This window comes from Emericellopsis atlantica (assembly GCF_019669845.1).
Source record: "Emericellopsis atlantica unplaced genomic scaffold F5Z01scaffold_25, whole genome shotgun sequence".
Lineage (NCBI taxonomy): Eukaryota > Fungi > Ascomycota > Sordariomycetes > Hypocreales > Bionectriaceae > Emericellopsis > Emericellopsis atlantica.
Window position 1 is genome coordinate 326,568 of NW_025764727.1, and position 21,812 is coordinate 348,379.

Here is a 21,812-nt window from a genome sequence, read left to right on the forward strand (position 1 = left end):
CATGTCTTTCTTTTCTCAGTCCGCAAGAGGCGCGAGGGACGCTCCCCTGAAGCGCGAGTCCAGAGACCCCGAGTGGTGGAGCCATGCACACTATGTCCCTCAAACCGATGATCCCGAGCGACTGTTCATTTTCGCCGAGCCAAGCCACATGTCAAAGCAGGAGGAGGACGCAATTCTCGCCCTATGGAACAAGGAGACTTCAGCGCCTGGCGCCGAGGACGCCAAAGGCCTAGCCTTTGACCTTCGCCCAAGCGACACGGCGGACCAGAAAGCAGCAGCCCAGATCAATGAGCTCCGCCGCATGGGCGAGCGGATTACGCCTGAAGTTGAGGGCATGATTCGCGCCCACTATGCCAAGAACTGTGGTCTTCTCGAGTCTTTGCGTCACTTTTGCCAGGAGCAGGAGCTTGTCCCGGTTCGATATCTGAACGAGCTCGTCCTCATGAATGAGCGTTTGATTGTCGAGTGCGCCAAGCAGGGAGCTCGTGCTCACGAGCCCATTGTCAAGAACCAACCGCCTGATCTGCCCCCTCAGCGTAATCAACTCGAGATTGAGAATCAAGCACTGAAGGAGCAGAATGAGCTGCTCAGGCAGCGGGTTGAGGAGCTCCAGCGCAAAGAAAATAGGCGTCAGCGGCCTTCGCGCCCTCCCAGAGACGGTCGCTTTTCCAATTCTGTGCACCCTTCTCGGTCGAACACGTCTAGCTCCACGCACTCCAGCCGGAGGAGCCATCATAGCCGGACCGAAAGTCGAGGTGCCCCTCGAACTACAGGTGACGACGACAACAATTGGGTACCACCGACGTTGGAGGAGATGATGCGTGAAGTGCCTGAGCCGCAGCCTGACAGTGAGAACCGGTAAGCCCCCCACCCCCTTTTTTTGCGACATGATGAGCTGTCATTCGCGGTTGCGTATGGCTTTTGGGTGTATTCCGACTGGTTTCCTTTATATTTGAGACGTCTGACGCGCAGCCATCCGGATCAGATTGTGCTTCTCCGACCTTGGCGACCATTCGTGGAACCCACGTGTAGGAGGCATATGCAGTGCGACAAGGACGTCAGTAAGGAGAGCTTGCATGTGTGTATGGAAGGTAATAGTATTTGTTTCACGGCTGATTGCCCATGTGTCTGACAAGTGACTTTAATCGACATTGTAAAATGAAGACAGCGTCAAGCAGTGTAGCCCCTGGATCCAACAATTGTGGCTGTCATACAGTCTGGAGGCGGGAGTGGCGGTCACAGGTTCATGTCGTGCTCTAGAGACTGACCCCTAGCGGGCGAGGTGAACATCGTTCAAGATTGACCTTCGGGGCAGCCATATATGTGAATAGCCGCTATGTGATGCAACACAGACACCGGAACTATCCGCCTCCCGCCCGCACTGACCTGTGAGGTTGGAGATGCCCAGCCGGGCTAGAGATTCAGTTTGATGCCATAATCAGGGACACTACAACTTCATGTTGGGCACGTTGAACTCCACGTGTGGAATGGACTGTACTGCCCTGGCTAGAGCGAGCCTGTTCACTCATGTTCCAGATAAATCGGTTACCCATCTAGAGTGTTCGCACTGTCTCAAACATTGAGAGTTCTACCAATCACTAGGCCATAGGGCTTGTCTAGAAGCCCATGCTTATCAACCCATCTGTCATCAAAGATATCGCTCCCAGGAGGCGCGTCATACCGGTTGGCGGCAGGTTTCTTTTGCGGGGGTTTCATGAAGACGTTACTTGGGTGGCACCTTATGTTGACTTCAGCACGACTTGGGTGGGAGATGCTCTTCAGCGTCTTTTCATCCAGCAAATTCACGGCCATGTCACATCATTCATCACGCCTCATGGCATCCTCAACAGTGACCATGTGGATCCACTCGAGCGAGGTTATATCCTTACTTTGACCTCAGTCATCTCTCAGCTCTAGATCATCCTCTCTCTCTCCACTTCTCTTTGCCATGTTACTTTAGCCCCTTCACTCACTTGACGTCTTGTCCACTCTTTTTCTTCTTCCTCAACTACTGAATGCCTTTCTTTGAACATCGGAGAGACTCAAACCTTGCTCTCAAAGCACTTTGACAAGATTCACCATGGCAGGCCACGATCCCGCTTTCGAGGCCATGATGGCAATCCGCGCCAAGCACAATCACCGCGCGATGCTTTACTTTGCTGTCATTCTTTTCATTCAAGCCTTATCTACCTGCATCTTCGTTTTTGCACCTCGCTGGTTGAGGATTCACAAACACCGACCAACTTTGCCCAGATTTTGTGCAGCAACTACTCGGTACGTCCACTCGGTCAATCACAGATCATGCAATGGGGGAATCCTGACGCAGACAGTCACCTCACTTCGTTGCTCAGCAAGCATGTCCCGTGTCTTCCTTCAGTTGGACACATGCTCCACGTCGCTGTGTACACCATCGCCAATGTGGTCTTGACGTTCGCACCCATTGACTACACGAACATGACAACGCTGTCCAACATTGCTTCACGAACAGGCTGGTGAGTGCAGTTCTCCATTTACTCTACTGGAACAATACCTGACGTACCCAGGCTCGCCATGGCAAATGTGGCAGTCTTTGTGCTCTTCTCGATGAAGATCAACCTGTTTTACTTTGTGGGCGGCTTCACCTACAACCGCCTCAACATCTTGCACCAACTCGCTGGATACATGACCATCGCGCATGTCATCGTACACGCAGCTTCCTATTCTGCTTACTTCGTCTCGGACCACCGGCCAGAGCGCCTGCTATACAAGGCGGAGGTGTATGGGATGATTACAGGCATCTGCTTCCTAAGCCTCGGCATCTCAGGGGCATATATACGCCGTTGGTGGTATGAACTCTTCTATTATCTACACATCGCATTTTGGATCATCGGCGTCGTCACTCTTGGGCTTCACCAGCCTGAAACTGGCAAGGGCATCATCTTCATTACCATCACATGCGCCAGCCTCTGGGTTCTCGATCGCCTGACACGCTTTCTCCGCCTGGTCGTCTGCAGTGTCTCGAACGAGGCTACCCTCACGCCCTTGACCAACGGCGGCACCCGCGTCACTCTCAAGAAAGCGCCACATGGAGCGGAAGCTGGACAGCACTGCTTCCTGTGGATCCCCGCCGTCCGGAGGTTTGAGATGCACCCGTTCACCATTGCCAACGTGGACTCTGCCGAGTTCGTCATCGCTTCTTATAATGGATTCACGAAAGATCTCCATGAGTATGCGGTCTCGCACCCTAGAGCTGTTGTTCGGGCTAGTGCCGAGGGACCCTACGCCTCCCCTCGCACTCCTGGTAGCATCGACAAGCTGATTTTGATTGCTGGCGGAAGCGGTGGCTCGTTTGCTTTTGGGAGGGGCAAGACACATGGTTTCGCTCCAGGCCCCCGGTCCGTCAAGGAGATTGAACTCATCTGGATTGTCCGTCATCATTGTAAGTATTCCTCTGGATATCAAGACTCGCGCTCTTGTTAACTTGCTGTAGCCCAGCTCAACTGGTTCGCGAGAGAGATCGCAGACCTCGCCGGTCAAGAGCGCGTCAAGATTCACTTGTTCGTGACCCGCGGACCTGGAGTGAGCCCCCGAGGCATTGACTCCCTCGCCTTGAGCACGACTGTCTCGAGCCAAGACGGGGCAACTGATCGCGCCTTTGCCGACGAAGACTGCAAATCAACAGCAAGTTCCGCAAGGTCTGTCGATTCCGAGAAGGAGGATCTTTCGACCGCAACTGATGAGCGCGACGTCCCCCAAATCTACGGAGTGTCGGTGACTTTCGGGCGCCCAGACGTGGCGGGTATGCTTCGTTCATCTATCGAGGACCTTGGCAGTGATGAGGCTGTCACGGTCATGGCATGCGGGCCAGGGGGTCTTCTACGTGCCGTACGAGACACCACTTCGTCGTGCACCAAGCCGGACGGGCCTTCTGTGAGCGTGCACTGCGAGCACTTTGGTTGGTAGTCTTGATTTTTGGGATTGGCCATGGCGAACGGCGAACAACTGGGGACTCAGGGAGGCGTTTTCGTTGAGTGTACATGATGATTTCTTGGTCGTCAAAGAGGGTCTTGACACGGTCTGATTTTGATATAGTTGATTGGACACTGGCTTTCGTTCATGGCTGAACGATTGTTTATTTGCGGAAGCCCATTCCAGCTTGTGGCCGAGAAATTCATTAGTCTTGAGCAGGTTGAGGACTGATAAGAGTCCGACACCACTTCCGTAGATCCACCAGCGACCTTCTGGGAGGCCCTCCGTCCCGTCGCGAGTGCATGCCAGCCTGCATGTGCCATTATAAACCCTCGCCCGGATCCCTTCATGTTTCTGAGCGCTGGAGGTCTCATGTACACCCCACAGACACACCATGCCTCCTCTGTTGTCTGCCGTGATTGAACTGCCGCTGTTCAACTCGGCATCGCCATGGGCAACCACAGAGGCGCAGCTGAGGGAACTGCTCGAATGCCCTGCGACCGGCGCAGTCACTGTCCGGACAAGCTTGATGCAGGGATTTGACCATCGACCAGGAGACCATCGTTTTACCTTCTTCACTGCGGGCTCTGGGGAAGTTGCGAGAGCGGGGACACAATCTTACCCCGACGACACCGATAAGAGTGCGACGGACGACGACGCTGACTGCATCATCGACCACGATGATGCGCCGTGCGACTCCACGCTCAACAACCTGGGGTACAGCCCATATACCCTGCCCGAGTACCTCGAGATACTGCAGAAGCTGTCGAATACCTCCGACACTCACAAGTGCTTTATCCTGTCAGTCACAGGCACCGCCGCAGACGTGAGACAATGCTACGAGGCCATCGTGGATGCTAAAGAGCGCATCCGTTTCCCGCTTGCAATGGAGGTCAACCTGAGCTGTCCCAACATCCCCAATTCGCCCCCAGTGGCGTACACCAAAAGTGCTCTTTCTCAGTACATCCGTGCGTTGCCAGAAAACCCAGAGATACCTGTCGGAATCAAGATGCCCCCATACACTCACGCCGGGCAGTACGATTCCTTGAAGGAGGCGTTGCTTGAGTCTGGCGCTGCCTCCCGTTTGAGCTTCGTCACTGCGGTCAATACACTGGGATCCTGCCTGATACTGGAATCAACGAACACCTTTGAAAGCGCACGGTATGTACCAGGCGTGCCTCCGCAGAGCGTCGAGCGACAAAGGTGGAAGGACACCCTGCCTGGGGGAGGGTTCGGTGGCATGGCGGGGGCAGCCCTGCATCCTCTTGCTTTGGGGAACGTCCGCATGCTTCGAAATCTACTCGATTCAGAAGAGTCTCTGTCGAAGATTGAGGTCATCGGCGTGGGGGGTGTGGGTGACACTTTTGGATATGGAAGGATGCGTGCTGCTGGGGCCACGTTCGTTGCTCTAGCCAGCGCTTTGGGTGCGAAGGGGATTCGTGTCTTTTATGAAATCGTCTGAACTTGGTAGCTTGCAATCTCGTTTCACTTCTCACGTACGCTTTCATTTGACAGAGGGACCAAGTTTGCGAATGCCTACGTGTACCCTATTCAATCGTGCCCCCATAGCGTGGCGTGGGAGCACAGGGCGATCATATAACGTCGATGGGAAATCAGTGCCCGTCTTTTATGAGGCTACCAGTATATGAACAGAAATATGTAGCCAAATTCTCCAAAGCGATCAGGTCGAGCGAGTCTGGCGATCGGGGTGGTGTAAGAACGTGAAGATATTTGCGACGCCGGCACTTCGGATTTTAGATGTCCGAACACCAAAAGTGACGTCGCAGCAAATTATCCCGAAAACGCGCCAGACGCGTCTCCCAGCTCTCCATCACCATCACCACCACCACCACCACCAAATGCAGTGCGAAAGAAGCATGGCTGCATCACTCTTCCAGCTCCCTGATGAGCTCCTATTAGCTCCCGTCCTGCAAACCTACCCTTGCCGCGACCACCAGATCCACACCCTCGCAACATTGCTCTACGTGCGTCTCTCCCCTTCCCAGGAGCTTTGGATTCGTGTCTAACAACAGAAAGCCGTCAGCAGCCCCCTGCCGAACACTCACGATCCACGGCGTAGAGTCAACCGGCAAATCCGCCATCACAGCCTCTCTGCTGGCCTCTCTTGCGAGACCAACGCCAAACCTACGATATGCCTTTGTCAATGCGTCCCAGTGTATCACCGCGCGTCACCTCTTCGAGTCCATCGTCATGTCGATAGCAGAGGCCTTGGACTGGCCGCAAGAAGATACTGCGATTCGATGCGAAACCTTGGCGCAATTGGACGTGGAGCTGGTCCGGATGTTGAAATACCCCAAACGAGAGGACAACTTTCGCTTCGTCCTGGTGCTCGATGCGATAGACCGGGCCAGAGATGCGCCATCGTCCATGCTCCCCGGCCTCGCTCGCCTGTCTGAGATTGTTCGTAGCGCGCCCTCCCGTGTAGCGTCATCCGGCTGACACGTATAGATTCCATGCCTCACGACGGCATTTATCCTCACAGCACCTCTACCGCTGAGGACGTCCTCCTTCACGCCAAGTGTACATTTTCCACCATACACAAAGCCCGACTATCTCCGCATTCTCGCCTTGACGCCACCGACAGAGCCAACACACAATGCGACCATGGAGGAAACACTCGCCCTGTGGCCAAGATTCTGCGCAGCGGTGCACGATGCGCTCGTACAGTCAGCAGCTCGCTCGCTGCCAAGCTTCAAGCGAGCGTGTGAGACCCTTTGGCCGAGGTTCATTGCCCCTATCGAGAAGGGCACATACGAGGCGAAAGAGTTCTCCAAGCTCCTCGTCGCAGCAAGGACACACTTCCAGGACGAGTCAGTGCTAAACCCCAGCATCATCTCCGTCGCACCCTCCTCCAAAACCACCTCGACGGACCTGTCCACCCTGCTGCCTCGCACGGCGCGGATACTGCTGCTCTGTGCCTATCTCGCCTCGCACAATGCCCCTAAGCATGACCTGACGCTCTTCTCCACACACCACCAGGGTGGTCGTCGAAGACGGCGGGTAGCCCCGACAATAGCCTCCAACAAGCACCGCAAAATCGCGAGGAAGCTGCTCGGCGCCCATGCCTTTGTCCTCGAGCGCATGATGGCCATTTACGCGGCTGTGAAGAGTGAATGGACAGAGGATCCTCGAGTGGCAGCTGTAGATGCCGACGTGGGCATGGCAATGGCTACGCTCACCAGTCTCAGACTGCTCACGCGTGTTGGCACGGGCGACGTGATGGACCGCGGTGGCAAGTGGAGGATTAGCGTGGGCTGGGAGATCATCCGAGGGGTCGGGAGAAGTATAGGCGTCGAGCTAGACGAGTGGTTGATAGAGTGATTGCAATCGAACATGTTGCAAAGACCACTTTCGACGAGCACAATTAACGATTCAATGTATATGCATTCAAGGCGTCGTAGGTCATAATCTCTATCTATATCATGTCGGAACGGTGCGGTCAGGGGACCGCCAAGTGTCTTCCTGCTTTGTCCCAGGAGCCAGCCACTGCGAACTGCTGTGCCCCCTCTTCCTTCTCGATCCCGTTCCAGACAGGTCGTCGGTTTTCTTTGTATCCTCGGCAGCCGTCGAGATCGGTGAGAAGTAACTCCCCTCATTATAGGGGTGGACACCCGATGGTGTTCCATTGTGGCTCCCGGACTGGCCTTCATCGATGGGCAGCAGAGGCGCAGGCGTCTTAGTCTGGGTCATCATGCGAACTTTGCGATCCGCCTTGTTGCTCTCGCTTGTGCGGTCATACAGATACAGCCCGAGGAAAGTGAGTGCAATGCCGGCAGCTTGGACAGGGGTCGTCGGACTGCGGAACCATATGATCGCAAGCACAATGACGAAGACGCGCTTGATCAGACTGGCCACGGAGTATGTGACTGGCGAGACCATGGACAGCAACACGAAGGCAAGAATGTTCTGGCCAAAGTGGGTAACGCCGTTGAAGACAAACTCCAACAGCAGTCGTCCGTGGTCCATTGTCTCGGGTCCATCCTTCAAAGCAATCGATCCGTCGTTGAGGAAGTCCCTGAGCAGCGTGATGCCCTCGCTCCAGAACCAGATGGGCAAAGTCAACAATAGGGCCATTCCCGACGAGTAGCACAAAAGATTGAGCTTGTCCAGCTTCTTGGACTGGGCAGTCGCGCCGTTTCGCTCTGCTTTGGCTGCCTCGTTGAATAGCTTCTTTGAGAAGATATTCTGGGTCACAAAGATCAACGTCGCGAGCAGTGCCTGGATGATTCCTAGGAACTCTCCTCCCAATCCGTGCTTGCCAGAGCATGCCAGCATGACACCAGCCGTCAACGGAATGAGGGACAGGTATGTCGCTTTCGGATAACGAATGTCGTATATCAGTCGGTAGGCGAGTACGGTGAACAGCGGAGACAAGCCCTTGATCGTGTGAACTAGCGAGACGGGGATCTTGGCTGTAGCTGTCGAGCTGAGCAGATGTCCACCGATTTGGAAAGCCGCGAGGGGGAGCGTCGTCATGATCACGTCCTTGGACGGAGGCCGGATCGGGTGCCTCAAGGCGGTGATCTTGGTACGAAGACTAGGGAAGATGACTGCCAGTTGCGCAAAGAGTATGCACAACGTCGAGACAAAGGCAAATTGCACGACCGTCAGCGTCGCAGGCTTGTCGAAGGCATTCAAGATGGATTTCGAGGATGTGTTGGTGAGCGCAGACGAGGTGTACCACAACAGGCACAGAATCTGCAATCGCACAGGGTTAGTGACTCGACTCGGACTGCTTTGCTGGAAATCGAGCATAACTCACAATAAGCTTGGGCGAAAGTGGCGCTCTGAGAGCATCGGCCAGCTCATGCGCGTTCTGGCTCACGCTGCCGTTGCGTGTGCGGATCGTGCGAAAGGCATCTTGTAGGCTCTTCTGGCGGTTATGGCGACCTACGCCTGGCGATCCCGAGGGCGACCACCCCGAGCTATTGTGCTCCCTGCGCGGCACAGGAAGCCAGCGGTCTGGCAGGTGTCGAGCTTGATCACCATCGGGAAGACTGGGGAACTGGCTCTGGACGGGGGAGTGAGCGTCCCCGTTTCCCATGACGGGCGCATCGATGTGGTCCGGAAACTTCTCCATGGCGAGGAAACGTCGATACTGTTCGCGAATCGAAGGAACGAGTGACTAGGGCAATCGGCGCAAAAGCGAGTGAAGGGGTTCGAGTTAGCGTCGCATAGTCCGTATGGCGTGCTCTGACGTAAAATGTGTGAAAAGAGTCCCGAATTCAAAGTGACAGTCCCGAACCAGCCGCGGCGTTCAAAGAATGATGGGAGTCGCTATGAAGTGTGCTGGTGTAGAAAGGCGGCTATGAAACGACGAAAGGTATAAATCCCGCCAAGGACGCGAATAGCAGAATGACGATTTGGCGTCTCAGGGGGTTGCATCCACTGCAAATGGGCGCGGCTCAGTTCGCTGCTTGCGATTTGGTGGAGCCAATTGCGTGGCACGTCCATCCTTCCTGCATGCAGAAGACTCGTGTCCATCCGAGGAATCGCCGGCAAGCGCATTAGCGCGCTTATCGGGTGTCTTATCGTGCACCAAGAGCCTTGCCGTTGAGCGCTGGCTCATCAGCCTTTCAGCCTCCCAGCACCTTGACCCGTTGACTCCACCTCGAATTTTACCAGGCTAACAAGCGCGTTCCAGACGATCTTAGGCCCGGCCCATTCACTGTCCTGCCTACTCTTCCATTCCCACCTTGCGTCACGGCATGCCAGATCCCAGAAAGCGCATGATTCTCAGAGCAGCCGTAGCATACGCCATTTTCCACATTGTCACACAAACAACCAATCCGACCACCTACCATAATCGGCGCTGGGCCAGCTCTGGCTCGTCCAGCAACAACTGAGGCATCATGGCGGCCACCAAGATGACGAAGAACCAGATGAGGAGGGCGAAGAAGAAGGAGCAGAAGAAGTCTGCCAAGGAGGAGCCCGCGACAAAGGCAGACGCCGCTGAGACCAACGGCACCGACCCCCAACCGGAAGCCGACCTCGAGACGTCGAAAGAACCTCCTCGCGAGCAACCGCATGCCGACGGCCCACTGATCGAGGACCTCGAGGATGATCCGGCCTTTGCGATCTACAAGGACATATTCAACAAGTTTGGCGCCAACGCGGACGAAGACGCGGTGGCAAAGGAGGCGAATGCTGGCAATACAGGCGACGTGTTTTTTGGCGACGATGACGATATTCCCGACGAGGAGGACGCGCAACCGAAAATGTCAAAGAAGAAGCGGAAAATGCTCACCAAGCTCTCCGTGGCCGAGTTGAAAGCCCTCGTCCGTATCCCCGAGGTCGTCGAATGGCAAGACGTGTCGTCCAACGACCCTCGCTTGCTCGTCCAGATCAAAGCGCAGCGCAATGTCGTCCCTGTACCCACACATTGGTCACTGAAGCGCGAGTACTTGTCTTCGAAGCGCGGTGTCGAAAAGCCACCATTCCGCCTTCCGCAATTCATCGCGGAGACAGGCATCACCGAGATGCGCGACGCCGTGTTGGAAAAGCAGGCCGAGCAATCACTCAAGCAGAAGCAGCGCGAACGCGTGGCCCCCAAGATGGGCAAGCTGGACATTGACTACCAGAAGCTCTACGACGCGTTCTTCCGATTCCAAACGAAGCCGGAGCTGACACGGTTCGGAGAAGTGTACTACGAGGGCAAGGAGAGCGAGGTAGACTACCAGCATTTCAGGCCTGGAGACCTGACAGAGTCGACAAAGGAGGCCTTGGGCATGCCACCCGGTGCGCCACCACCGTGGCTCATCAACCAGCAGCGCATCGGCGTGCCACCCTCCTACCCGACCCTGAAGATACCTGGCCTCAATGCGCCGCCGCCTCCTGGCGGCTCATGGGGATTCCACCCTGGTGGCTGGGGCAAACCCCCTGTGGACGAATTCAACCGTCCTCTGTACGGAGGAGATGTCTTTGGTCTCACCGGGCCTAACGGCACGCAGAACCAGCAAGCGCAAGCTGCCCAGTCGCAACTGGCGGAGCCCGTTGAGCGCAATCTCTGGGGCGAGCTGCAGCCTCGAGAGGAAGAGTCTGAGGAAGAAGAGGAGTCTGATGAAGAGGAAGAGGACGAGGACGAGGAGCCCTCTGCCAGTGGTATGGAGACGCCGAGTGGCATGGAGACTCCTGGAGGCTATGCAAGCACGATTGCGCCAGATCACGGCGTCGAGACGTCGATTGCCGGCGAGATGGATCTGAGGAAAGAACGCCGTGGCTACGACACCGAAGAATCATCAGCACCAAGATCTGCCTACACAGTGTTGCCCGAGCGACAGGTGCGTGCAGAGGGCTTCTTTGGCAGTGACCGCGCATATGATCTGCCCACGAACAAGCCGCCTGTTCTTGGCTCGGGACAAGATGAACGAAAGCGCAAGAAGCCAGGCGACGTCGATGTGGCCATTGATCCAGAGGCTCTACAATCTGGTGGTCTTCGTAAGGAGGACATGAGGAAACGGTACGATGAGGGCCTGCGTGAGGAGGGCGTGGGAGCCAAGTGGGCGCACGAAGATGACCTCAGTGAGATGATTGCGCAGGAGAGCCGAAAACGACAGAAGACAGAGCAGGAGAGGGGGCAGAAGAAGAAGGAGGGCAAATACAAGTTCTAAGGGAGCCATTCTTGGGTTGGCCATGGCGTCAGGCGCTTGGGTTGTAAATCAGCTAAATGTGTATCATACGTTGGAACTGGCCGGTCTTGGGCAGGTCCTAAATTTATTGATGGGTTTGAATCATATCTTGTATCGTAATCCTCGATGCGTGTATATCCAGCGCCGGCGATTTAAACCTTGCACGCAACGCATTTGTATGTCCTCTTATCTCGAAAAAATGTCGTCTCCTGCTCGATAGTCATCCTCGGCGGCAATGCACACGCTTTGTGAAATTGATTGGGGCCCTCGTGTTGCTGCTCCTGTCAGTTCAATGCAACGAAGGGTGGATCTGCTCGACCATACCTTTGCAGTGCAATATGCAGCTTGGAACACGGCCACCGGCTTATGGCAAATGCCACAGCCGCTTCGAGTTGACCTGGCCTGTGGTCGCACAGGCGGCGGATCCTCCTCGGAGCGTTTGCCTCGTGCTGTGGCCATCGGCTCGATGCCTTCAATATCTTCCTGTTGAAGCAGTCCGACTTCCAGCAAAAAGTCCTTCTGCTTGTGGAATTCGTCGACGCGGTGTTGTCGTTCACTGATCCACCCCCTTTTCCGTGCCACAAAATCCTTCCAGGCGGTTGGGAAGTAGGTTCGCGCGTTGATGTCGTGTTCATCCATCACCTCATCAAAGGCTGAAATGTATTCGACTTGCGCGGCCGTTATGTCAGGCTCCTCTCGCAGCCAGTACATGTGCTTGTAGCGAAACATCTCCTTCAGCGGTTGTGGTCGAGGTAAGACCGTCCCTGGTTTCAGAGCACGCCTCCCAATAGGATGGTAAAAGACTGTGCCGTTATTCGGAACTATAATGTCATCTTCCGGTGACCTCACCCGAATGGCAGGCCGCGGAGGAGCTTTAGGTGATGGGACGTTTTGTTGGGATGCCGAAGAGATGACATCGCCCAAGTCCACTTGATCGGAATTCTGAGGGTCTACACGCTGGCTAGGTTCCTCGGTGTGCTCGTCTTGATCTACACTTGTGCTAGACGTGTCGTCTGAATCTTCGGATTCAGAGTCCCCCACATATATAGGATCATCCTTCGACCCGACGATGAGGGTTTCTTCGTGGGTAGTAGACTGTACTCTCATCTGCCCGCTCGCTGCTGTGCGAGCTGACCAAGTCGTAGTCTTGCTACTGGAGGAGCGGGGCAATGATACGACCGACTGGTGCTGCTTCGTGATTCTAGACGAAGCCACGCTGGACGCCTCAATGGATGCGTGTGATTTCGTGGAATGGGGAGGCATTGTACGCAATTGGAGCGACGCGCAAGGGGATCGAGTCGGGGGCGCATCGTTTCTCTCCGCCAACACTTGCACACTGGCCTTGCTTCTTTCTGATGGAGTCCGAGGGAGCTGTCCATTTCTACCATGACCAGAAAGACTGTAAGTTGGCTTCCAGGCCCATTCCCATTTCAGGTTTGACGTCCTCGAATCCTGCTGATAGACGAATTCCTCGTGACGGTGAGCCTGTGGTGTACCTGGTGGGCACTGTTTCGTGTCTGCAGGGGATGGGACGCAGTACCAAGGCGAACAATGATACGGCACCGACTGGCCAGACCAGACCTTGACCCAGTTGGGAAGTTGATTGCCGATTTCAGCATTTTCGGTCTCTAAGCGGATGCGTAGTAAAAGTCCCTGTGGAAAAGCAGAAGCCTTGGACACGGGTCCAAAACCGTCGAATTCCTCTTCATGAATGGCGAATGGGCGTTCCAGGTCGATCTTGAGGCCACGCCGGGCGTTCGTTGCTTTCGGGCACCGAAACGTGCAGCGTCGTTTGACAACAACTTCAGGTTCCTCATGGGCAAGCCGGCTTGCGTCTGGTAGAAATTGTATTCGACAGCGGCCCTTGAATGTGATTGTGTCGGTACCAGGGGGGAAGATGCCAGGGTCCACACGGTTTCTGTGCTCTGATCTGAACCAGAGACGTGAAAGGTTGAAGAACAAGCAGCGGTCCTCTGGGATACAATGGATAACCCGGGAGGCTGCGTGCCCTAGTTCTAGGCTCGACGTTCGTTGCCTCTTGGTCGGTGGCTCGTCCAGATGACTCGATGAATCTTTCAAGGCAAAGCGGGCAGTAGTCATGCTGCCATGATGGGTGGCCTGTAGTCTTTTCCGCCGATGTGCCGCCAGGCTAGCGTCGCCAGATGAGACTTTGCTCATTATCGTAATCGTCCTTTCCTCCCTGTCGACATCATCGTGAGGCGTTCAAAGCCGGGGCGTGTGAGGTCAGATAGCTTGGCAAACGCGTCGATCAGGGGCGCGTCCAGTCGCTGTGCTCTACAAAGCTTACGAGAAAGGCTGATGATGTAAAGTAAGCGCCCTAGTCGTGATGTTTTGGAGCCTTGCAGAAAGAATGGTTGCTAGTAGGTCTGATTCGTTGCTTTTTTCTTGTGAAAAGGAAACGAAGGCGGCTTGCTACTTGAGTGTATCTAACATGGAGGTACGCAACAATGGCTTGCCAAACACTCACACACACTCGCGTCGCGTTGTCCTCAACCTACCCTAGAGCATAAGACGCACCGACCTCGCCCACGCGTGTTAAACGCATATCAGCAATCATCCAAATTGACACCTGAGCTTGGAATAAACAAGACTTAGTGATTCCTATCTGTATTCCAAGACTGTCTGAATTGACTCTAAACAAGCGACAGGAGGATGTTTCGTTGACTGGTTCGTATCAGTGTCACCTAAGTTAAAGTTACTGTGATGTGACGGGCCCCACCCTTGCACCAATGACTGTCACAGCCATATTCAATTCACGGTCTTGTGATTCACATCGACTTCATCCATCTTTCCTTTACACCCTTCAGCAGACCGGCTTCTCAATAAATACCTGATGCACCCGCAACTACTGACGAACTAAACCAGACTGATAGGTGGTGTTGCCTCTACGGAGCGCCGTCGCTGTTAGCCGATGACGTTGCGGCCGAAAGCGTCGCTTGCTCTGAATACACTTTGCGCCGTGATTACTGAGTGAGGACTTTATTCGCTGCGTGTCTTTGGACTTGAACCTGGACCTTTTTGGTGCTTTTTTTTGATGGTCTCTGTGTTTCGAGATATCACATTTGTGCCTTCCATGAAGCTGCTCAGTGGCCATCGCCTGTCGCATTCAGAAGCATCATGGCCCGCACGCGTGCACGTGTTGCCAACTCGACAACCCAGCCATCAGCTGCTGCTCGGACCACCTCGACAAAGCGCACACGTCTAGATCGCCGCACCGAGCCCCGAAACCTCTACGAGTCCGACCCCGACAGCGAGAATGATAGCCCAGACGACTCCGATGCATCCCTCGAGTCGTTCCACGACAGCGACGACGATGTCGCAACAGGCGCCGATCGCGCGCTACTGGACATTGTGATAGATGCGCCCAGAGCAACCCCGAAACGCCGTGGACGACCTGGCAAGCAACAGTCTGCATCGCGGCCGGCGCCGCAAAGAGCCGTCAAGAAGAGACGCAGGGCCTCTGGGGCACTCGGCGTCCCGAGGAAGAAGCCCAAGAGATCGAACGAGGTCACGGCTTCCTCGGCTCCATTGGGCAGGATACCCAACTGGTTGGACCCAAAGATACCATACTCGGCTTGGGTCGATATTTTTCTGTATGCCGCCAGGGCAGGCGGAACTCTCGACAATTCATGGCTCGTGTATGCAGCGACGACGTGTCGAGCGTTCATGCAGCCGGCGCTCACAGGGTTATACAAGTGTCCTACCCCGACCACATCCTTAAAGGCACGGAAACTCATGACAATCTTGGAGAAGACAGAGGCGGAGACACTCATTCGCTACAAACCCATCATCGAGGCCATGTACATCGACATCGATCTCTTCCCTGTCGGATCGCTCCCTCCAGTCCTGGCTTCTCTGCAGAGGCTCAAAGAGCTGATAGTGTTCACCAAGCTCGATCAGCCGCCATACCGGGCCCTTGACAAGTCGCTGCGATGGCAATACCCCGAGCAGCTCTTCCAGTCCTTGGAGTTGGGCCAGTACAATCCGCATGATGAGGGCGAAACGTCCCCCCTCGTGCTCAAGAGCTGGGAGTGGAGCAGTCGCATGCTTGGAGGGACGGTGCCAGACATCGCAGCCATAGCTCGCATACATAAGCTTGCGTCCTTCAGCCACCTGACGAAAGTGAGCTTCATCAACTTCCAAACGCCGTCCCTGCACAAGCCTGTGGCGAAAACTCCAGATGAAGCTCTGGAGATCGAGCTGGCCGACCAGGCGGTTGTGGATGATCTGGCTGCAGCTATCGCTTGCCTGGGATCCCTTCGTCACCTTGTATTTGAGGCATCCACAACAATGAATGACCGAATGCTTTCCAAGCTGCCGGCAGGTCTGGCGCACTTGGAATTGATCAATTGTTGGGAAGTCCGTTCAGGAGATCTTGACAGCTTCCTGCAGAGCCACGGAAGTAGCCTGCGATACTTGACACTCTCCCACAACCAAAGTCTCAGCTTGGAATTCGTCACGAACCTTGCGGTAAACTGTCCGAACCTAGCCGAGCTGCGAATGAACCTGTCATATTACCGGCACCACGAGACAATCGACGACTCGGATGCCATGTACGACCAGGCCCTTCTGCCTGGCCAGGTCCCGCTCTGGCCATCGTCATTACAATTGATCGAAATTGAGCACGTCAGGGAGTGGACGGTGGAGGCAGCCGAGACTTTCCTCCAATCCCTTGTCGACAGCGCCCCGAATCTGCCCAGACTACGCCATCTTGCCATCAAGACGGTGTTGAATATCCCGTGGCAGCATCGTGCGGAACTACGCCAAGGATGGACGGACAAGATGGATCACGTTTTCCGCCGGCCATTTGTTTCTCCATCGCACAAGGTCACGCTCAGACAGGAAGAGAACGTCGTCGCACCGCGTGTCGAGAAGGATCCTCCGAAACCGCGAAAACGTGCAAAGCGCGGCTCTCCCTCCCGACGCAGTGGTCGGATCGCTGCCCATTCCGCTTCTGATACGGACCGGCATTCATCCCGCCCACGGAATAGACCGCAATATCGCGAACCCGACACGGATGAGGATGAGCAGGAGGAGGAAGAATCTGCCGACAGTCACTCTTCCGGGTCGGAGTCTGAGCGCGGCGGGCAGAACGAGCAACAGGCTGAGAAGTTACCTGTCCAAGGCATGTGTGACACCGTGCTCATCGTGATCGACAACCAAAAGACCCGCGAGCTCCAATACAGTATGGAAGACTTCCAAGACGAGGCCAACGAGTCATCCGGCGAAGAGTGGAACGAGGATAACGAGGTTGAAGATGATGATTATGCTTGGTAATAGCATGCTCGACGGTCGATATGAACTTGCACCCAAGAGCCGGACGGATGAACGAGACATGGCTTGGGGGGCGGGTACGGACGAAAGGACACACTGAGGCAGCTCACGCCTCACAATCACCTGTATGATGCTATGAATGGGAAACGACGGCAATGGCTGGTACGGCTGGTAAAGGGTACGGACATGTACATGGGTAAAGGTCAGCGTTGTCAATAAATTATTCCGGGATCACACTCCCACTTACGGTTTGATGGGCGCAATGTCATGGTCCGATGGCTTACTCGAGCGGTGCCACAATTCACTTGTATTCAACAGATGATGAAGAGTCACACGATTACGAGATTCTGAAGTATGCCTATCCATAGAGCCACTGCGTTGTGAAATGCAAATCATCAATTTCGGTCAAGTCTGTCGACGACGCCCCAACGCCAGCGTGCGAATGCTAATCTAACAAAATAGTACAGTGCTATTCCTTTTGCCCAAAGCGAGTCCGCTAGAATGCCGCGCCACTCGAGCCATCTCCAGCGAGGTTGGTCATGCTCCTCTCGCTCAGATCGCTCCTCATCTCCCAGGCGGCAGACTCACGTCCCATGCGATCCCACGTGTACAGACTCTTTCGCAGGCGCTCCTGCTTGGCACGGAGCTCGTCGCGCAACTTCTCCTCCTCATCGCGGAGTTTGCGATAGTGAGGCTCGAGCTCGCGGCTGACACCCAGCACCATGGGCATCATGGTTGGGTCGATCTTGCCGCCAGGCACAATCGGAGGAAGGGTGGCGAGGAGAGACTGCGCCAAAGATTGGCGAGGTGCTGGAGTACCGGCGGACGGACCCGTGGGTGGGTTGAAAGGTCGGCCCTGCGTTGGCGTGGAGGAGGCAGCACCGGACGAGGCGCGAGGACCGGTGGGAATCGTGGGCGCGCCGCCCGAGCCCGAGGGACTCGCGGCTCGACCGCTACTCATGTGTCGCGGGGTGGACTGCGACCAGTTTCCACGTCCACCTCGAGAGGCATAGCCACCTCGAGAAGAAGCGACGTAGCCACGGGGTCCAGCAGGTGGGTTTGCGGGGTTCGGGCTGGTAATATCCGCACGATTGGCACCGGGCGTAGATGGGTGAGACGAGTTTGAGTAGCTGCGACTAGCAGCTGGTCCCGTGGGAGGTGCGCGGAGAGCGGCAGGACCGCGAGGCGGAGACTTTGGGCCCGACCCGTTGTCGTCCCGCAGGGTGGTCCTCGATGCTTCTCTCGAGAGTGGAACTCGAGGGCCAGGAGAGTGGTCCCTTGACGGCAGAGGGGAGCGGTTCCTGGGGGCAGGGCCTGGTGAAGGGCGTCTCGATTCGGGCCTCGAGTTCATTGCTGAGGATAGATTCGAGTCCCTGGCTGGGGATCTACGGAAGTTCTGGTATCGCTCTGGTCGCCTGCTGGGCGATCGAGAAGGTCGGTACGAGCCACCTCTGCCTCCTGACATTGGGGTTCGCCTGCCAATCGGGGATCGTTCGCGCCTGATTGGAGATCGTGACCGACGTCTCTCGCGTCCCATGTCACCCCGGATGGGACTGCGTCGGGCAAATGTGTCGTCGCGCCGGTCTGGGAACCTGTCCGAATCGCGACCTCTGGCTGGTGATGGGTCCCTATCCTTCCATGGACGCTCGCGCTCCGGGTCACGCCTGTTGTCGCGGTCAAAGTCTCTGTCCCGTCCCCAATCTCGACGCGGTGGGGGTGATCTGGGTCGGTCAAAGCGATCTAGTCTGCCGGGGGAGGGCCGTCGTGGAGGGCTTGGTCGTCGCGATATGCTTCGCCGAGGGGGTGATCCTCTTCGTATCGGTGAGCGCGAACGTTCCCTACGTCGCGGAGGGCTGTCGCGGTCTCGTGATCGATCTCTCCTATAGCGGTCGCCTACGGGAATACGACCGCGACTTGGAGTCCGCCGCCTAGGTGGAAGTCGTCCGGGCACGTAACTGTCAGACGAGGGCACGGGTGGGCTGCGAGGTCGAGGACTCCTCGGTGGTCGTGGGCTACGCGGTAGTGGTGGTCGAGATCGGTCTCTGTCGCGTGGCGCAGGGCTTCGTGGTCTTCGGGGTGGCGATCTGTTGTTCCTATCGCCAGGCGAGGCAGCGCCTCCTCCTCCACGGGGTGTAGGACGCCATGATTCGCCGGCGCCGTATCTAACGACCTCGCCGTCGTCGTACCTAGAACACTGTTAACATGGTGTGCACAGGACTTGACTGCAGAGCTGGTGACCACATACCTTCGACCCCGATCGCGATCCATCCCGATAAAGGCTGCTGAGTCGCGAGATGATGGTAGGCTGGTGCTCTCAAGATGCAGCTCAACAAAGCAGCGTAAACGCGCGGAAGCTGTGCCAGAGATTGAAGAAGTCCGTCCTTCATGTGAATGCCGATGTTCTTCCGCGCTAGGACCGGACCGATAAGAAGATAAGAAGATAAGACAGGATAAGAGACAGCCCAAGGCCTCGAGATCTCACATGGAGCCAACATTCATCTCACCCAAGGGAGCATCCAGTGTCTAAATTTCAAGCCTAACGTAAATCTATGCCCCCAGATAGCAACCGCCTAAGCAAATTAGAAGATATCCCTTATTTAGGCCGACTCTGCCGTGGTATCGCCACTCTCCTCTTCCTCAGAAACCCGATCCTGTATCCACCGTTGTACATCTTCGGCGTGCGCATCCATCATTCTGGTCAATCCACTCTCCTTACTACGAACAACGGTACCGAACCGGCGCTTCTCAATCTTCTGGGTGAGCGAGGGATCCAGCCAGCAATTGTGGTCGGCTGCAACGTAGACTTGAGAGTTTTGCTTGTACCAGGGGGACAGCCCATCGTCAGTTTGAGACTTGACGGGTCGCAGATTGCCGTTCACAAAGTTGACGACCCCAGAAATGCGCTCTCTGCAGGCTACAGTATATCTTAGTCAATCTGCTGCTCCGAGCTGAAATGGTACTCACGCCTGTTGATGAGGAGCATCTTCACTCCGAGGTAGGCATTACCCACACCTAGCAGGAAGATGTGGTCTGCGTCGTACAGCTCGATGTAGTTGTCCCAAAGCCACTCCATGAGACTCGCGATTTGTCTTTCGAGCTCGCCTGGAGTTACCGAGGGGATTAAAAGCCCGGTGTTCTGCAATTGTCAGTGTTTGATTCAACGGCGGCATGTGAGCACTTGCGTCTGTTCTCTCCGCACAGTTAGGCACGTTGATGTCCATGACACCAAAGCCTTCTTTACGCGCCCAATCGATATAGCTCGTGACTCCATCCACGATGAACGAATTGTGTAGCTCAAGGCGCGTGTGGTCGCCGTAATCCGGCTGCGACAGCAGCTCAGGCCTAAGCTCGTTAGCTGTTTTGCGTGCACTGCTCGAATTGAATGACAAACGGGTCATGGATGACGATCAAAACCTTGCTCGCCGTCTCGATTGTTGGCGTGACTAGGACCTGGTTTTCAAAGGTGCGGTGAAGCTTCTCCCGTTGAATGTACAATGGTACCATGTGATGCTTCATCATCAACACATCCTTCTGGGCATTTCTCACAAAATCATGCAAACGCTGCGACCTGTTAGACTGGGCGAGCGCCATGTCGACCACGCCGGGACGCATGCACTGCCAATAGTGCGACTGATAGACCTGTACCTTGTTCAGGACTCTAGCCGCCTCCTTGTTGAGTTTCGCTATGGTCATCTGTGGAGGCGGCTCGCCCATGAGCGTGCGCGCAACCGCAACGGCCGAATTCGAGATTGCGTCCAGGTTGTAGCCTCCTTCTAGACAGACGGCTAGACGCCCGTTGGCGAGCGACATGAGCATGTGTGTCATGTGCGCGTAACACGCTGGTGTGACGAAGCACGCCCCCAGCTCATCCCCATCCGCCGCGTCAAAGCCGGCGGAGATTACCACGAAGTCGGGGTTGAACTCCTGGGCGATGGGCATCACAATCTTCTGGAAGGCGGCCATATATTCTCCATCCCCCATGCCTTGCGCATGCCATCCAATGTTGACGTTGGTCCCTAGTCCTGCGCCAACACCACAGTGCTCGATGCCCCCGTCTGGGATTTCATCATTCTCGGGTCGTCCAGGATAGAAGCTTCCGTCCATGTAGACGTGCAGAGAGATATAGAGTACGTTTGGATCATCATAAAAGATGTTCTGGATGCCGTTGCCATGGTGTACGTCCCAATCCAGGATGAGGACCTTCCGGCACGTCTCGGGGTATTCCTTCTGGCATGTGCGTACCGCCACTGGAACATTGTTAAAGAAGCAAAATCCCATTGGCTGGTCCATCTCAGCGTGATGTCCGGGAGGCCGGATCACCGCGAACGCGTTCTTGACATTCCCGGCAACGACGTTTTTGCACGTGTCAACTGCACCGCCCGCTGATAAGGTCGCTGCGTAGCAAGAGAGGCTACCCACGTAGAGGGACTCGCGTGTCGAGTCGTACCTCTTAGTCAACTCGCGTAGCTCCGCAAGACTCATGTTCTCCGTCTCCTTGACCCAAGACAGGTGGGCTGGTGTGTGCGCCAGACATATCTCCTCATCCAGAGCGAATCTCGCTGGTATGCGCCACATGTACCGCGTGGGCATCTCTTTGAACACTCTGGCAGCGAGTTCTGGCGGCCCCTGGTAAATCAAGCCGGCGCGCTTGAAAGCCTCAAAGATCTCGTGTATGCGCCTAGGGTCTTCCGGGTGATGGGCGTTGTTGCTGAACTCGGCATTCATGTGCATTTTCATCCTGCTGTCGTAGCAAAGACCAGTTGGCAAGAGACCTCGTCGTTTCAACTGTTCCAGAGCCAGACTATCTGGCTCTGTATCGGCGTCATCGTAGCTTGTGCCTGCCGAATATGGCCCCGATGTCTGATCCGTTTGACCGCTATCATCTTCAGTCTCCAAGGGATCGACATCCCTCATGTGGTG

The 21,812-nt window shown here is 55.6% G+C and overlaps 10 protein-coding genes across 10 annotated transcripts; 6 read left to right on the forward strand and 4 right to left on the reverse strand.

Annotated features, from left to right (window-relative positions):
• Position 1: 1 nt before the first annotated feature.
• Positions 2-1,214, forward strand: F5Z01DRAFT_752590 (uncharacterized protein; the record flags this gene model as incomplete). The annotated part of the gene is made up of 2 exons (XM_046267073.1): positions 2-858; positions 986-1,214. The coding sequence occupies 2 exons, from the start codon at positions 2-4 to the stop codon at positions 1,137-1,139; spliced, it is 1,011 nt and encodes a 336-aa protein (XP_046115683.1). The 3' UTR covers positions 1,140-1,214.
• Positions 1,215-2,080: 866 nt separating this feature from the next.
• Positions 2,081-4,068, forward strand: F5Z01DRAFT_691790 (ferric reductase-like transmembrane component; the record flags this gene model as incomplete). The annotated part of the gene is made up of 4 exons (XM_046266165.1): positions 2,081-2,274; positions 2,352-2,492; positions 2,544-3,418; positions 3,470-4,068. 4 exons carry the CDS (start codon positions 2,081-2,083, stop codon positions 3,940-3,942), a joined length of 1,683 nt encoding a protein of 560 aa, XP_046115684.1. The 3' UTR covers positions 3,943-4,068.
• Positions 4,069-4,342: 274 nt separating this feature from the next.
• F5Z01DRAFT_626996 (uncharacterized protein) lies at positions 4,343-5,410 on the forward strand (the record flags this gene model as incomplete). The annotated part of the gene is made up of 2 exons (XM_046261516.1): positions 4,343-5,109; positions 5,152-5,410. The coding sequence occupies 2 exons, from the start codon at positions 4,343-4,345 to the stop codon at positions 5,408-5,410; spliced, it is 1,026 nt and encodes a 341-aa protein (XP_046115685.1).
• A 415-nt stretch (positions 5,411-5,825) lies between these two features.
• Positions 5,826-7,290, forward strand: F5Z01DRAFT_676650 (origin recognition complex subunit Orc5; the record flags this gene model as incomplete). Its single annotated transcript, XM_046265267.1, has 3 exons — positions 5,826-5,933; positions 5,986-6,369; positions 6,418-7,290. The coding sequence occupies 3 exons, from the start codon at positions 5,826-5,828 to the stop codon at positions 7,288-7,290; spliced, it is 1,365 nt and encodes a 454-aa protein (XP_046115686.1).
• Positions 7,291-7,332: 42 nt separating this feature from the next.
• Positions 7,333-9,318, reverse strand: F5Z01DRAFT_662856 (triose-phosphate transporter family-domain-containing protein). The gene is made up of 2 exons (XM_046263988.1): positions 8,732-9,318; positions 7,333-8,667 (listed from the first exon to the last, which is right to left on the reverse strand). Exons 1-2 carry the CDS (start codon positions 9,047-9,049, stop codon positions 7,390-7,392), a joined length of 1,596 nt encoding a protein of 531 aa, XP_046115687.1. The 5' UTR covers positions 9,050-9,318; the 3' UTR covers positions 7,333-7,389.
• Positions 9,319-9,554: 236 nt separating this feature from the next.
• On the forward strand, positions 9,555-11,705 carry F5Z01DRAFT_662857 (uncharacterized protein). Its single transcript, XM_046263989.1, has one exon. The coding sequence runs from the start codon at positions 9,822-9,824 to the stop codon at positions 11,577-11,579; it is 1,758 nt and encodes a 585-aa protein (XP_046115688.1). The 5' UTR covers positions 9,555-9,821; the 3' UTR covers positions 11,580-11,705.
• On the reverse strand, positions 11,706-14,034 carry F5Z01DRAFT_662859 (uncharacterized protein). The gene is made up of 2 exons (XM_046263990.1): positions 11,922-14,034; positions 11,706-11,872 (listed from the first exon to the last, which is right to left on the reverse strand). The coding sequence occupies exons 1-2, from the start codon at positions 13,773-13,775 to the stop codon at positions 11,750-11,752; spliced, it is 1,977 nt and encodes a 658-aa protein (XP_046115689.1). The 5' UTR covers positions 13,776-14,034; the 3' UTR covers positions 11,706-11,749.
• A 440-nt stretch (positions 14,035-14,474) lies between these two features.
• Positions 14,475-17,255, forward strand: F5Z01DRAFT_265815 (uncharacterized protein). The gene has a single exon (XM_046258627.1). It carries the CDS (start codon positions 14,736-14,738, stop codon positions 16,893-16,895), a length of 2,160 nt encoding a protein of 719 aa, XP_046115690.1. The 5' UTR covers positions 14,475-14,735; the 3' UTR covers positions 16,896-17,255.
• Positions 17,238-19,394, reverse strand: F5Z01DRAFT_662862 (serine/arginine repetitive matrix protein 1). The gene is made up of 2 exons (XM_046263991.1): positions 19,138-19,394; positions 17,238-19,078 (listed from the first exon to the last, which is right to left on the reverse strand). Exons 1-2 carry the CDS (start codon positions 19,158-19,160, stop codon positions 17,389-17,391), a joined length of 1,713 nt encoding a protein of 570 aa, XP_046115691.1. The 5' UTR covers positions 19,161-19,394; the 3' UTR covers positions 17,238-17,388.
• A 95-nt stretch (positions 19,395-19,489) lies between these two features.
• On the reverse strand, positions 19,490-21,806 carry F5Z01DRAFT_626844 (histone deacetylase; the record flags this gene model as incomplete). The annotated part of the gene is made up of 4 exons (XM_046261507.1): positions 19,490-19,817; positions 19,853-19,981; positions 20,055-20,234; positions 20,284-21,806. 4 exons carry the CDS (start codon positions 21,804-21,806, stop codon positions 19,490-19,492), a joined length of 2,160 nt encoding a protein of 719 aa, XP_046115692.1.
• Positions 21,807-21,812: the final 6 nt, after the last annotated feature.